Genomic DNA, 11779 nt, shown 5'->3' with positions numbered 1-11779 from the left:
ATGCACTCCCACACATATATTTGCTCATTCCTATAGGAGCATATATGATCTTTATCTCCAATATGAAGGATGTGCAGCACTGAAGGACATTTGAGGTGAAATAAAAATAATGCGTCTCTGTTCTGACTCACTCGAACATAATGTGTGAGAAAAAAAGTACAGTTAGGTAATAAGCAGTTTATTTTCAATGGATTTGTGGGTTCAACAGCAGGTGTTCAGAGGATGTTCATGTCGTCATCCTAATGCTGTTGGTGGAGAATTACCTCCTATTGGAGGGTGAAACAGTTGTCCTTTCAGTTTTCTCCTTTCTCTTGCTCATCTTGTGATGTTTCTTTATCCTCTGTTTGCTTTGTCAATTGTTATCTTTCACCACATGTCATTTTTTGTCGTAGGCACTCATCATTGTCCTCATCCTTTATCTGTTTTGTCTGCCTTCTTTCTCCTTCCCATACCTACAGTGTCCTTTTTAGGGATCAAAACTCTCAGCTGTCTGACGCATTCTCTCATCTAAAAGACGTAGAGACGGGAAATGGTAGTTGAGGGAGAGTCGCTGTGGGATTCAGACATTTTTATGAGGATATTAAATGTATTAACTCACTCTGAGTTGGTCTCATTGCCAGCAATATCTCTGCGCTAAGAGACTTTCTTTTCATTTCGTGCATCTGTTATGGGTCTTGCCTCCATAAGTGCTTACACTAATGCCAATCACTGAATCCTTCACTGCCACTTCAGCTGTAATAACCTGCAGTCTTACCTGAATTCAGGTTTACATTCTCCTGGCTGCCACACATTAGTCACTCAGCCTTCTCTGCCAAAGATCTCACCCTAACATGACAGCGTCTCATTCTAATAAAACTCTATTGCACACAGCCTCTCATTCCTGCAGGATGGGTAGTCGACGCAGCATCTTTCTCTTTCTGCCTCTAGGGTCTCCTCACTGTTTTTCTTCTCTACCTAACTTGAGCTGAATTAGGCCTCCTGTGTTTTTTAATGGTTTCCAGTGCCTCACAGCAGGCACCAGAGATCAATGTGAAGAAGGCATTGTAACATGTCTGTAATTTGCCTTATTTATTTTGCTTTCTTTTTTAACTGGTAGGAAATTGTAAAGAGGATCAGTTATTCTGGCACTGTACACCTAGGGGTGCTGCTATCAACCCCACTATTTTGGTTATAATCCAATTGAAATGCATCTGTTTGTTATAACCTACAAACAGAGCTGGGGAGCCTGGCTCTGACAAACCATCCAGTACAGATGCTTGGCACAGACCAACACTGACTGGTCCACAGCAGGGTCTGCACACTTGACACTTGGTTTTAGATATGTTTATCTAGAAAAAATATCCATTTAAAGACAGTATGTAGAATCCTGCCTTTGTTTGTAGTCTTTCTGGCTCTGTGTCATCTCCTCATTACTCTTAATATGTCTCTCAGCTTCCTCTTAAACCATTGTTTGGACATGCATTTCAAACCCCTAAATGATATAGCAGTGGTGTCTCACAGGGGGCTAATGTACTTGGTAGTCTGAGATAAACTTTACTAATCCAGAAAATTAACATAAGCACATTGTCAAGTTTGAAAGTTCTGTTAGGCAGCTGGACGTGAATTTTCTAAAAGATGTTTCACCTCTCATCCAAGAGGCTTCTTCAGTTCTAACTGGTGGTGGGGAGTACAGCAAATATATACGTGGTGTGATTTTTTTTTTCTTTTTTCATTTGTTCTTTTTCTGGAAAATATCTTCTTTTTTTTCTTCTGTCACACCAAGTTTCCCCCTTTAATCCATGCCAAGATGAAGCATTGTGTGTTATGGATTCCCAATCCAGGTAAGTAGGACCCAATTGCAGGACACGATCTCCAATCAACACAGTTTATTTACAAAAAGTACAGTGAGTGAATCGGTGATGGCGTGGATGGTGAAGAAGTCCAGTAAAAAATGAGGTGACTCCAAACAACTGCTCCCTTTCTCCACACACGTGTTCTCTCCATGACTTGAATTCAACTCCAATTCTCCTGTAGGACGGACCTTCCTCCCTCCTGATTGGGAGTGCCAGCAGGTGTGCGCCTCCACCACCGAGCCAATCACCATCTGCTGTGAATCATGAACAGTGGGCATATGCCCACACCAGGAAGCCAACCACCACATTGTGATTGTTTTCCCCCCTGGTCTCTCAATCAGTCTCACCTTTTCTCACTTTTTCCTAAACATTACAGCAGTTGTCCACCCTTGTTGCCGACAGTGTCTTTTTCATTCATCCCGAACACTGCTCTCATAATGTTAGTCTGTGTTGGTGTCCCGGTTTTCAGGATGTGGTTAGTGCTGTTACTTCTCACAATGCTGATGGTGCAGAGGCTTGTTGTTGTGTATCATTTAATTCAGTGTCAGAGTGGCAGGTTTATGGCTGTAGCCATAAATCTTTTTCCTCACTAAGATTGTTGTCATAGTGATATCTCAGACTGTGTTGCATCCTTTACATATACAGTAGGTCTATCTTTATATTTTCTTTCAGTGATAACGGTAATAACATTTTTTTAATTATGGGTGTCTGCAGATTTTATTATTCCTGACCTCAGCTGCCTCAGTGACGTCTTCTTGTCATATAGGTTGTCCATGAGATCGACACCCTCACTTGTGACCTGCAACTGGAGGAGGACGGGATGACAGACAGCTCCAAGACAGACACACTCAATTCCAGCTCCAGTTCCACCACCACCAATGCGTCCAGTCTAGAAAAGATAAAGCTCTTCCCAGAGGACAGCGTCTTTAAAAAACCTTCTTCCATCATTCCAGTCCCCATCAACCCCTCGGCAGTCCTGGCTGTTATTAAAAGATCCCATCCACCTTTACCACCACCAAGGCTTGCTCCACTAAGAACTGAGGAGCACAACATCAAGAATCTGCCTCATCTGACATTAGTGTTATCAGCAAATTTATCCAAGGCCAATGGGTCTCTAATAAGAAATGGTGGAGTCTTTCCAGTGAAACCACATAGAGATTTATTCTCTTCCACACTGTGTTTCCTTTCTAGTGACAGTGGGATACCTGTGTCAGGGCTTGTTCCCACCTTGCCCAGACCCATGCCCTTATTGCGTCATGAGAAGAACAAATGCCCCGAGGCCCCTGGTAGGGAGCTGCGTGAAAGGGAGCGTGTTCATTTTAGCGAGAAGGTCCAGTATCACGGCTATTGCCCAGACTGCGACCTGCAATATGATGTAGACAACACAGAGTTTCACCTACAGGCAGAACTGAATGGCTTGAGGCTCTGCCCTGTACACTGCTGCTCTTTCTCACCACCTCCTCCCCCTTGTGCTCTTTCTCATAATTTACTGTTGGAAAATGGCAGCTTCTCGCTCAGCCATAGTTTTCCCCCAACAGTAAACACTCCTCCACCTTTTGTGCCTCCTCATCCCCCTTCCTTTAAACCCCAGAAAACAATCCTACGCAAATCAACCACCACCACCGTTTGACCTTGTTCTCCTTACCTTAAACATTCTTGAATCATTCATAGTGTTTCCTACTTTAAGAGTGCTTTCTACTGTAGTGAACTCTGGCTATTTCAAACAGAGGGAGGAAGGGTTGGGGAAAAACAGGAAAAAAACAGGATGGATAAAGTGAGCAAAAGAGAGAAGAAAGTATTGCCATGAGCAGTGAGATGTACACAGAGAGATCAGGATGAAGCGGTGAGTCTTTGTGTGTGTGTGTGTGTGTGTATGAATTTTTTTGTTAAGCAAAAGAAAGCTCAATTCCTTGGTGCATGTCTCTGAGTATGCTTTCAAGTATTTGTTTTTATTTATGAATGAACTTTAAATTTTTACAGCACAAACAATGCTGACACAACATAAACACAAAATCTAAATGCTGTTTGTGTCTTTTGCTGCTAACGAGTCTAAAACTCAGGAGGGATTTTTTTTTTCCAGAAAAGTGCTGTGATTAATTCATGTCCTTCTAGATGAAACAAGAAAACCTGCTTCCCTCAGATTCCATCAGAAGCCCTCAAGCTCTTTCCACACACTGATCCCTTAACTGCACACAGGCTTTGAGTAAAGCGGAATACACAAGCATATGTGTCACTACAGAACAGGCAATGGCATCTGTTACCCACACATCTAACAGGAGAATTAGGTTCTATCATTTTTCCTCCTCCGTCAAGGCCTCTTTGTTTCTACAAGGCAGGTTTCCCTGATGTGTCAAACAGAAGAAGTGAGAAATTAGAGGGTGTGAGAAAAGACTGACAAGATCACTGGAGAAGAGATGTGTTATATTAAAATTCTGCTTTTCAATGGTCTGTCAATAAAATCTTGTACTGTATTTTCCGCACTATAAGGCACACTTAAAATCCTTTAATTTTCTCAAAAATCGACAGTGCGCCTTTATAATCTGGTGCGCTTTATGTATTAATTCTGTAAAAAAAAAGGTAACCTAGCCTTGGCTTGTCCAACTTCTTCTCCTTCGGACTTTTTAATGGTAGCCCTGCAACCTTTGGGTCACAAGACTGCCATCTACTGACTCGATTAATTAAAGTTGACATTAGAGAAAAGGGAAAGGAAAAGAGGGGTGGCAGTAGAGAAAAGACCAATAAAAACATCGTAATTCATGAAAATAAAAACAGTTTCTCTACATACAGGGTGGGCCAGAAAGTTTTACCCATTGTAAAACACGATCTCTATCTTTTGTCCTAGAAGCCTAAAATTTTGGATAGTTTCTCTCAAAAGGCATAACTTTTGATGTACCCGATTTCATTTGTTTACTCCAAATGAGTGTCGAGTATGGCATCGAAGGGTAAGCACGACCAGATTGTGGCCTTGAAGGAGGCTGGACTGACAACAAAGCAAATCATGAAAAAGGTGAATATTTGTCATAAGACTGTCTACAATGTCATGGAACGATACAAGGAGACTGGCAAGACCACCAGCAAGCCAATCCCTGGAAGAAAACGTTCAGTCCGGACCAAAAGGGTTGTTGAGATGGTGAGAAATAGAGTCCAAAGGAATCTTTGCAGGAGCGTGAGGACAACAGCAAAGGAAGTAAACATCTCGAAACCTTCACTGAGAAGAATTGTCAAACAGGATCTCAGACTGAAAGCACTAAAAATGCAACACAGACAGCTGATTTCAGCCACTTCAAAGAAAAAACAGCTTGACAGGGGGCAAATGATGCTGCAGGAGATCCAGAGTGCTGCCAACAAAGTCCTGGTTTGGTCTGATGAGAAAATCTTCACCGTTCAGGCAGTGGTCAATTCCCAGAATGACAGGGTTTATGCACATAGTGCACAGTACTATGACGGCTGCAGAACTAATTTCCATTGTTAGAAACCAGCTGGAGTCATGTTGTGGACTGCGGTTGCATCTTATGGCTCAAAGTCTCCTTTGGTCTTCATTCAGGAGGGTGTGAAAGTGAACAGCCAGGTCTACCTATAAATGCTTGAAGAAAAAGTGTTGCCATGGTGTACCAATGTGTTTGGAAAACAGTATATCTTCACACAAGATGGCGCACCCACTCACACATCCAATGTCACACAGACCTGGTGCAAGCAGCACTTTGCTGGCTTCTGGGACAAGACCATGTGGCCTCCGTCACGTCCGGACATCAATCCAATGGACTTTGCGATTTGGTCTGTTATGGAGAGGGAGGTCTCAAGAGTATCTCACAACAGTGTCACCACTTTGAAGAAAGCTTTGATGAAGTTATGGTCAAAACTTGGTGCGACACTCATGCCAGGCAGTGCCAGGTCATCTCCAGGCTATGATAAAGGCAAAGGGTGGCCCAATTGAGATGTAAATCTTTTTGGTGGCTGAGAATAAAGTTCAGAAACTGTGTTCAATGTTTGTTATGTTTATCTGCAAGCATTTTTGAATAGTGCGGAAAAAACAATGGGTAAATCTTTCTGGCCCACTCTGTACTCTATATATAATTTTATTTTTATTTTTCACTTTCATATACAGACGGAGAGTAGAGTAGCGTCTCAGCAAATTCACATAGCACTGTTCTTTGTTTGACCCCAATAATAATTAATAATGGCATTCATTTTACATAATTTTGTTTTTATAATATTTCACATACTTTGCCTACAAAGATTTACCTTCTGTTAAAAAAAACACATACAATATCAGAAATCCCTCAGAATCACAATTCAGCATCAACTCATCTTTACTGCAGTACATTTGTGTACGTGCTGGCGTGTGTGTGTGTGTGTGTGTGTGTGTGTGATAGTGCGTGCCATCATTACCCTTGAAAAAGCTATGAACTGCTGCTCCACATATTGTATGGTTATCAGAAGAAGAACAAACTTAACGAAGCAAGAAATTAAGTAGGCAAGAAAGGACAGGTAGGTAAACGTGTTGAAGTAACATTTGGGGTCTTTGAGGGCGATGTGTAGAAATTAGACTTGTGAGTGTTTGAGAACACGACTGAGGAAAAACATGGTTTGGAACAGCACTATCTGGAGCAAATAATGCGTATCATTGTTCAAACAAAAAAGTGGGATATTAAGGGGATTAGAATGTGTGTATCCACACAGAAATTTTTGAATCACATTAGACACTTATTTGCAACATGTCATTGCTAGCAGTGTAGTGTTCCTGCAGAGAAAGGTCAAAGAAACCATAAACCAAAAAAGTGGAGTGGTACAACAAATTTGTCGTGGCGCCTTAAAGACCGACACTGTGGTAGCAGCTTTAGGCAACACACTTTTTTAGTCTAGTCCATCAGTTACTGATCTGTATTTATTAGTACTTTTCTGTCCAACACTAAAGCTTATCAAAAACATCAGCAAAAACTTTAGATGCCAATTTTTGTTAAGTGCATTAGTTGTTGAATCAAACTTGCACTTGATGTGTAAAACTTGGTGTAAATGCCACAGTAATGTCAACCTGAGAATAAAAAAATTGTCTATTCAGTGCTAAGGAGTGTTCCCAGGTTGTTGTTTTTTTTTAATCGAATTTCTTGTAGCAAAACAGAACAAATCTTACAATAAGTTTTTCTCCTGTTTCTGTCATTGTCACACTGATTACTGTGTAGCTGGTTGTACTGAAAAGCCATGTCATTGTATTTTTTCTACATTCTTATATAAATGAGATATCCAGCCTGATACAATACTGTTATTGGTGTTGCTGCATTGTCAGTTAATGAATGAAAAAACACTGTCTGTTCATCAGCCTTGTGTTTGCTCATAATTTACAAGCAACTAATTCTGGAAACAATGTCCTGACGTTTACAGTCAATTTTTAGATCTGAGGGACATTTGTGTTTATGCAATCAATGCATTTTTACTTAAGGAATTTCAGCAAGCCTGTGCAAATGAAACAGAGAGTGAAGGTGATGAGCGGTGCTGCTCAAACAGCCAGTGTTGACACTGAGAGTAGAAAGCGCTCCGTTAGTCAGTGTCTACTACAGTAATGCCTGCTGCAGCCTCTGTTCAACTGGGTGACTGAAACCCTTTCCTCCATGTTCTGTGAAGCCACTGCACTCAAAGACAGACATTTTCTGGAAGCAATAGAAGATAAAAAAATGGTGTAGCGTTTGCTCAAAGTAGAGCTAAGGAACACACATAAATGCTCCTCAGAGTCCCCCGCCCCAACTGTTCAAAACTGCTCTGTGGTGTTTGAAACGGTATTGAGTATTTTCCTTAGTACTTATGAGTCTTATACAACAATAACTTTAATTAATGGCACCTAATGGGTCTGGCACATACAGCATGCTCAGTGATGCACATACACCCACTAAAAGCTGTGCTCTAGAGAACACAATACATCCAGTCATTCTCATACCTCCTCACAACAAAGTCTTTGTTTGACTAATTAAAAACTTGTTCCTCTGCCTTCACACAAAATGAGTTCACTGACCTCATTCAAAAGTTAAAAATTGAGAAACTCCTACAACTTCTCAACAACTTTTTGCAATTGTGCGTAAAAGATTAAAACATTTGCCGTGACAGCAGTTGCAGTGTCCTGCACATCATAAAAATCTGCCTAATTCTCTGTTCTGGGAAGTACTCCAAGGATTCTGCAGTAACAACACAGGATAATCAAAAAGATTTGAAAAGTAAAGGCTTTTGATGTTGTGTGACGATGACTTGTCAATGAAGAACTTTTTTGTTTAGATGTGTGTTGGAGCAGCAGAGGAACCCTGCAGATTTAGTTGCATCATCACTAACTTGTCATCTATGATTTATGTTTCCGAACAGACTTTTTGGCTGTTCTGTAAGTGAGAGGTGGAACCCTGCTGAGCATCTCAACCAAAATCTGCTTTTTTCTTTTTTTTTTTTTAATTTATCATTACATTTTTTTTAATTGTTAACAAGATGGTTCAATACTGAAATCATACTGAAAAAAGAGAGAGATTGCTCCCTAATTGTTGAGTTTATTTTAGAATCAAGCTGCCAAATGATTAAAATGTGCTAATCTGAATAATCACCCATGATGGAATTAATGATATTGCATAATATAAAGAAAATTATACAGATGTTTAACTTAAAATTTAGCTTCATAGAGTTGGTTGAGTTTAGTCATTACATCCCTTTATTTCAAAATGTTAGCGGCGCTGTTGTTCTCAACTATATTTATTAATCTAGAGACCCTCACTATCTATTTGACAGTTGTGTCAGTCAGATTGTCAGCTGTACACTAATGTACAGTCCTGTGCTCAGTGAGGCTGGTCTGACACAAGCCAAGTAAAGCCTCTATAAACATGCTACATGTTTAGATGGCTTGATGACTCAAGGTACATTGGTGAAAATAAAACTTTTTAACCATAGTGTGTGTGAATGACAACATGTTTATGGACTGTTTGGTAGAGCACCCACACTGTAAGGGGATAGACAGTGAAATTTTTGGATAGGTCCTTTAAACATTTGTTTAAACATAAGTAATGCTGTAATTTGGACCTTCGTAGTTTGAGGAACGCATGTTGGTGTGTATATAATAAATAAATAGAAATGTAATACCTTGCCCCTTCAGAAAAAAACAACTTATCATCATCTTCGTTAATCTCTGAAGTCTAGTTTCCAAAACAGGTTTATTAGCAAAACATTTCATATTTAGTTTGAAATAAACTCTTTTGACAACAGAAGCTGTTCAGCTGCAGAAAGACCCACTCTATCATTAACAGTGACTTGAAAACACCAACAACATATAGAATCACAGAAAGTCTGATGATTTAACTTTAGACAGTTCTGTATTTGTCCTCCTTTAAAATAGTTTTAAAACAAAGAAAAAATCACTAAACACCTCAGCTACTGTATTTAATACAAATATATAAAACATGATATTGCCTGCAAGCATACGTATTGTCTATGCAAGCTATTTGTCAAGGAAGCAAATCCCTTGAATCATAAATATTCTGTTAAATGGGGCTACAGAAATACACCAAATCTGTCATCATTTTTTAAAAAGAACAGTGTTACCACCGTGTGTGTGTGTGCGTGCAAAAAGTGAAGCAAAAAGATTGTTGCTGATGGAGTACCACAAATAAACAAGGTTTTAGTGGGTTTGGACAATGTGCTAAGAGTAACATTACATTTTGTCTTGCCTTTAAATGCGGCCAGAGTAATTTCTGTCAGTATATTTACATTCATTTTAACATCAGAAACTGTTTTCAAATCTGGGGTGTGATTTAACGGTAAGGAAAGAATCATAATAGTATTTAAAATGTGCAATTTTAATAATGTGGATGATTTGCTGCATCATTGGTGCCTAATGACTGTGAAGAGGTGACAATTCAGATGGAAAATATATTTGGTTAGATCTTTAGTTTAATTTAGTTAAGGCTGTCCGAAATTTCACACCTTTTCAAACTCATAATTAGTCAATTTAAATGAAGTATAATCCCTTTATAATCTGTTGTAACAGTAATTTACATTGTTTGACAGAAATAATGTTGAACAGAAAGGCAAATGTGCTCAAATTAAACAATTAAAGAACTAATTAGTAAAAATACACATTTTTTTGTCAATATCTTGTTGTTATGAAACAAGAAAAGTCATCATTTTATCCATAATTGAATACATTTCTAATGTTCTGTCTACAGAATCACTGGAGCTTGTAGGGAATGACACTCAGTCCACTATCAATTTTATCTTTTTTTGTCTGTTTGCATCCTTGGGTGGGCCATGAGAAATATTCTGAATCAAAAGTCATTGTGTGGCATCACAAAAACATCTCCTTGATTTCAAAATAATTTCCTCCTCAAAAAACCTTGTTCTAGTACAAGAAAGTAAGAAATTCATATTACTGCATTGGATATGTAGTTGACAAAGAAACATTAAGAAGACCAAATGTTTTTGTAATGAAAGTTACCGTACATACGTGCATATAAGCCGAATATAAAACACCAAAAAATAAAGATCAATCGGGGGTCGGCTTATATATGTTTATAAACACACAAACGGCAGAGCGCTCATGGAATCACTGACCAGCTCTCTGGGTTAGAGTGTCATTACATATTCATTGACTTGCAGAGAAACTATTTAATCCAGTGGAAACAACCCAGTCTTCAATTGTCTCCTTTCTGCTTCACTATTCTAATGAGAAGGCGCAAACTGCAAAACAAAAAACCATTTGTGGCCCCCCGGGCTTCACTTTAAAAAAAAAGAGATGTAAAAGATGGGGGCACTGTGGAGCTGCAGGTGAAGGTTGAGCATAGGTGTTGGACCACGATGGTCATTTAACAACTTAGAGCTCAATGCCCTGAAAACAGTGGAGATGACAGTGGACTTCAGGACGACCCCACCCCCATCCGTGCCCATCACCCTGGGTGATTCTCCTGTGGATACTGTGGAACACTTCCACTTCCTGGGAACCATCATCACCCAGGACCTTAAATGGGAGCTAAACATCAGCTCCCTCATCAAAAGAGCCCAACAGAGGATGTACACTATGTGTAAATCCAGACTCCATAGTTATTGTCCTCAGGGAAATCTCAGCCACGAGCTCCCAAAATATGTACAGTTTATTAGGTGCCCGACTAGGGAGGGCAAGACACTGGATCACTGTTACACCACAATTCAAAATGTCTATCATGCTGTTTCTCAAGCTGCACTGGGTCACTTGGACCACACCATGGTCCATCTGATTCCTTCTTACAGGCAGAAACTGAAACAGTGCAAACCTGTAGTGAGGACATCAAAGCATTGGTCCAGTGGAGCCATTGAGGCCATTCAGGTGTGCTTTGATTGTATTGACTGGGATGTGTTCAGGACGGCTACCAACAGTCTGGAAGAGTACACAGAGGCTCTGACCTCCTACATCAGCTTTTGTGAGGACAGCTGTATACCATCACGAACTAGGGTGAGCTACAACAACAACAAACCCTGGTTCACAGCAAAACTCAGATGGCTAAGGAGGCTCAAGGAAGAGGCGTTCAGAAGTGGAGACAAAGAGAGTTACAAAGAGTCAAGACACAGGTTTAGCAAGGAGGTAAGGAAAGCTAACGACAGTATTCTGAGAAACTTTAACACAAGTTCTCAGCTAACGACTCTGCCTCTGTTTGGAGAGGGCTCAGACAAATCACCACTACAGTCCTAAAGCCCCCCACCCCAATAACAACATGCGCCTTGCAAATGAGCTGAACGACCACTACTGTCGCTTTGAAAGACAATGGCTCTGTCCTGACACCTTCCTCTGCACAGCCACGCCCAACCCACCCATTGCAGGAACTCCGACACCTTATCCAGCTCCCCCAGCTTCCCCCTCTCACCTCCACTACTGGACCAACTCTTGCTATCAAAGAGCAAGACGTGAATAGGCTTTTCAAAAAACAAAACCCCCGCAAAGCAGCCGGACCGGACCA

General features: G+C 40.3%; 1 protein-coding gene across 1 annotated transcript in view; it reads left to right on the top strand.

The window, feature by feature from the left end:
- LOC103396967 (protein Largen-like) overlaps positions 1–4314 on the top strand; it is a 5852-nt gene extending 1538 nt beyond the window's left edge. The window contains exon 2 of the mRNA XM_008335215.2: positions 2599–4314. Within this exon, the coding sequence (XP_008333437.1) occupies positions 2599–3462 (864 nt within the window). The 3' untranslated portion in view covers positions 3463–4314. The remainder of the gene's footprint in view (positions 1–2598) is intronic.
- The last annotated feature ends 7465 nt before the right edge of the window (positions 4315–11779 follow it).

This window comes from Cynoglossus semilaevis, chromosome W (genome assembly GCF_000523025.1).
Source record: "Cynoglossus semilaevis isolate Cse_v1.0 chromosome W, Cse_v1.0, whole genome shotgun sequence".
Taxonomy (NCBI): domain Eukaryota; kingdom Metazoa; phylum Chordata; class Actinopteri; order Pleuronectiformes; family Cynoglossidae; genus Cynoglossus; species Cynoglossus semilaevis.
The sequence above is the reverse complement of the archived record's forward strand: the minus strand, read 5'-3'. Positions and strand labels throughout refer to the sequence as shown.